The sequence below is a fragment of the Pediculus humanus genome, genomic scaffold, assembly GCF_000006295.1.
Source record: "Pediculus humanus corporis 1103172107494 genomic scaffold, whole genome shotgun sequence".
In the NCBI taxonomy this organism is placed as follows: Eukaryota; Metazoa; Arthropoda; class Insecta; order Psocodea; family Pediculidae; genus Pediculus; species Pediculus humanus.
Window position 1 is genome coordinate 31,169 of NW_002987110.1, and position 1,204 is coordinate 32,372.

The following is a 1,204-nucleotide window of genomic DNA, read 5'->3' on the forward strand; positions in this document are numbered from 1 at the left end:
ACGTTCCCGAATTGCACAGCGCGACTGAATGCCTATACATTTTCTCGCCTAATGTAAGTATTATAATATTATTATAATAATTTTCTCGATGATGTAAGAATTATAACAACAACACGTCTAAAGTTATGACGATTTATTAAAAATAAATTGTTATAAGAATTTTGAGTAAAAAAATTTTATTAAAGTAAACTATGATGTAATATTAATATTTTAGTTGAAGACAGTCTTAAATTTGTTGCTGTATCAAACAATATTTTGATGATATTTTATTTAACCATGATGTGGATTAGAGTAAGGGTCTACACCAGCTGAATCTGGAGTCACATCAGCTGTATATTGATTCAGATGAGCAGAAGGTGAAACAGCTTGAGCATGCCTTAAGCTAGCTTGTCCTTGGTAAACTGGCTGGTACTGAAGTTGTGGGCTCTAAAATTTACCAATTATTTAATTATGTTATTCAGTATCAAGGTTTATAATTTCTCTTTTTAAAAATGTAGATAATTCTCAAACCTGTACATATTGTTGGGTAGGTTGGTGTCTTGGAGCAGCAGTTACTACAGATTGTTGTGGATGAACTAATTGTTGTCTGGGAACTGGGGCGCCATTGTATTGAATTCCAACTTGTTTTGCTTGAGCAGAATTGTATTGAGCTTTAGGAGAGGGCGAGTATAAGTTTGCTTGGGTATCATCAGTACTTGGTTGTGGTGTTGGAACTTTCACAACAATATTGGTTGGTTCTCTTGAAACGTGAGCTTTGAATCCCTGAAAACACATAGAATTGTATTTTAAGTTTATAAGAGAACTGGACTTTATTCAATTTCATAATTTATTTTAGTTATTCTTACCTCAACTGGATCTGCAGTGTAGGTAACAGTTCTAATGAAGCCATCAGCATCAACTACACTGTAGCTTCCAGAAATTTTATTTCCTTCTCTTTGTTCTTTTCTATTTTGATAGTTGGTGTTTTCATCATCATTAACATCAAATGAAAATTGATAAGGTTGTGGTGGTTCTGCCTGAAATTTATAAATTTAAATTTATTGATTTCAACAAAATTGATGTAAATTAAATTACTAAAAACCAGTTTTTGATTTTTTAAAAAATTACTGAGTGTAAAAAAAAATTTTTATTCAAATCTTAATTTTTGATAATGAAAAGAAAGTGAATTTTTTGCTTCAAAAAATTTCAAGTAGTTTATGCGGAA

The 1,204-nt window shown here is 30.6% G+C and overlaps 1 protein-coding gene across 1 annotated transcript in view; it reads right to left on the minus strand.

Moving 5' to 3' along the window:
* Positions 1 to 270: 270 nt before the first annotated feature.
* Phum_PHUM150230 (structural constituent of cuticle, putative) overlaps positions 271 to 1,204 on the minus strand; it is a gene marked incomplete at both ends in the record, with an annotated part of 3,668 nt that continues 2,734 nt past the window's right edge. The window contains 4 exons of the mRNA XM_002424723.1: positions 271 to 426; positions 511 to 762; positions 846 to 1,016; positions 1,082 to 1,106. Of these exons, the coding sequence (XP_002424768.1) occupies positions 271 to 426; positions 511 to 762; positions 846 to 1,016; positions 1,082 to 1,106 (604 nt within the window). The remainder of the gene's footprint in view (positions 427 to 510; positions 763 to 845; positions 1,017 to 1,081; positions 1,107 to 1,204) is intronic.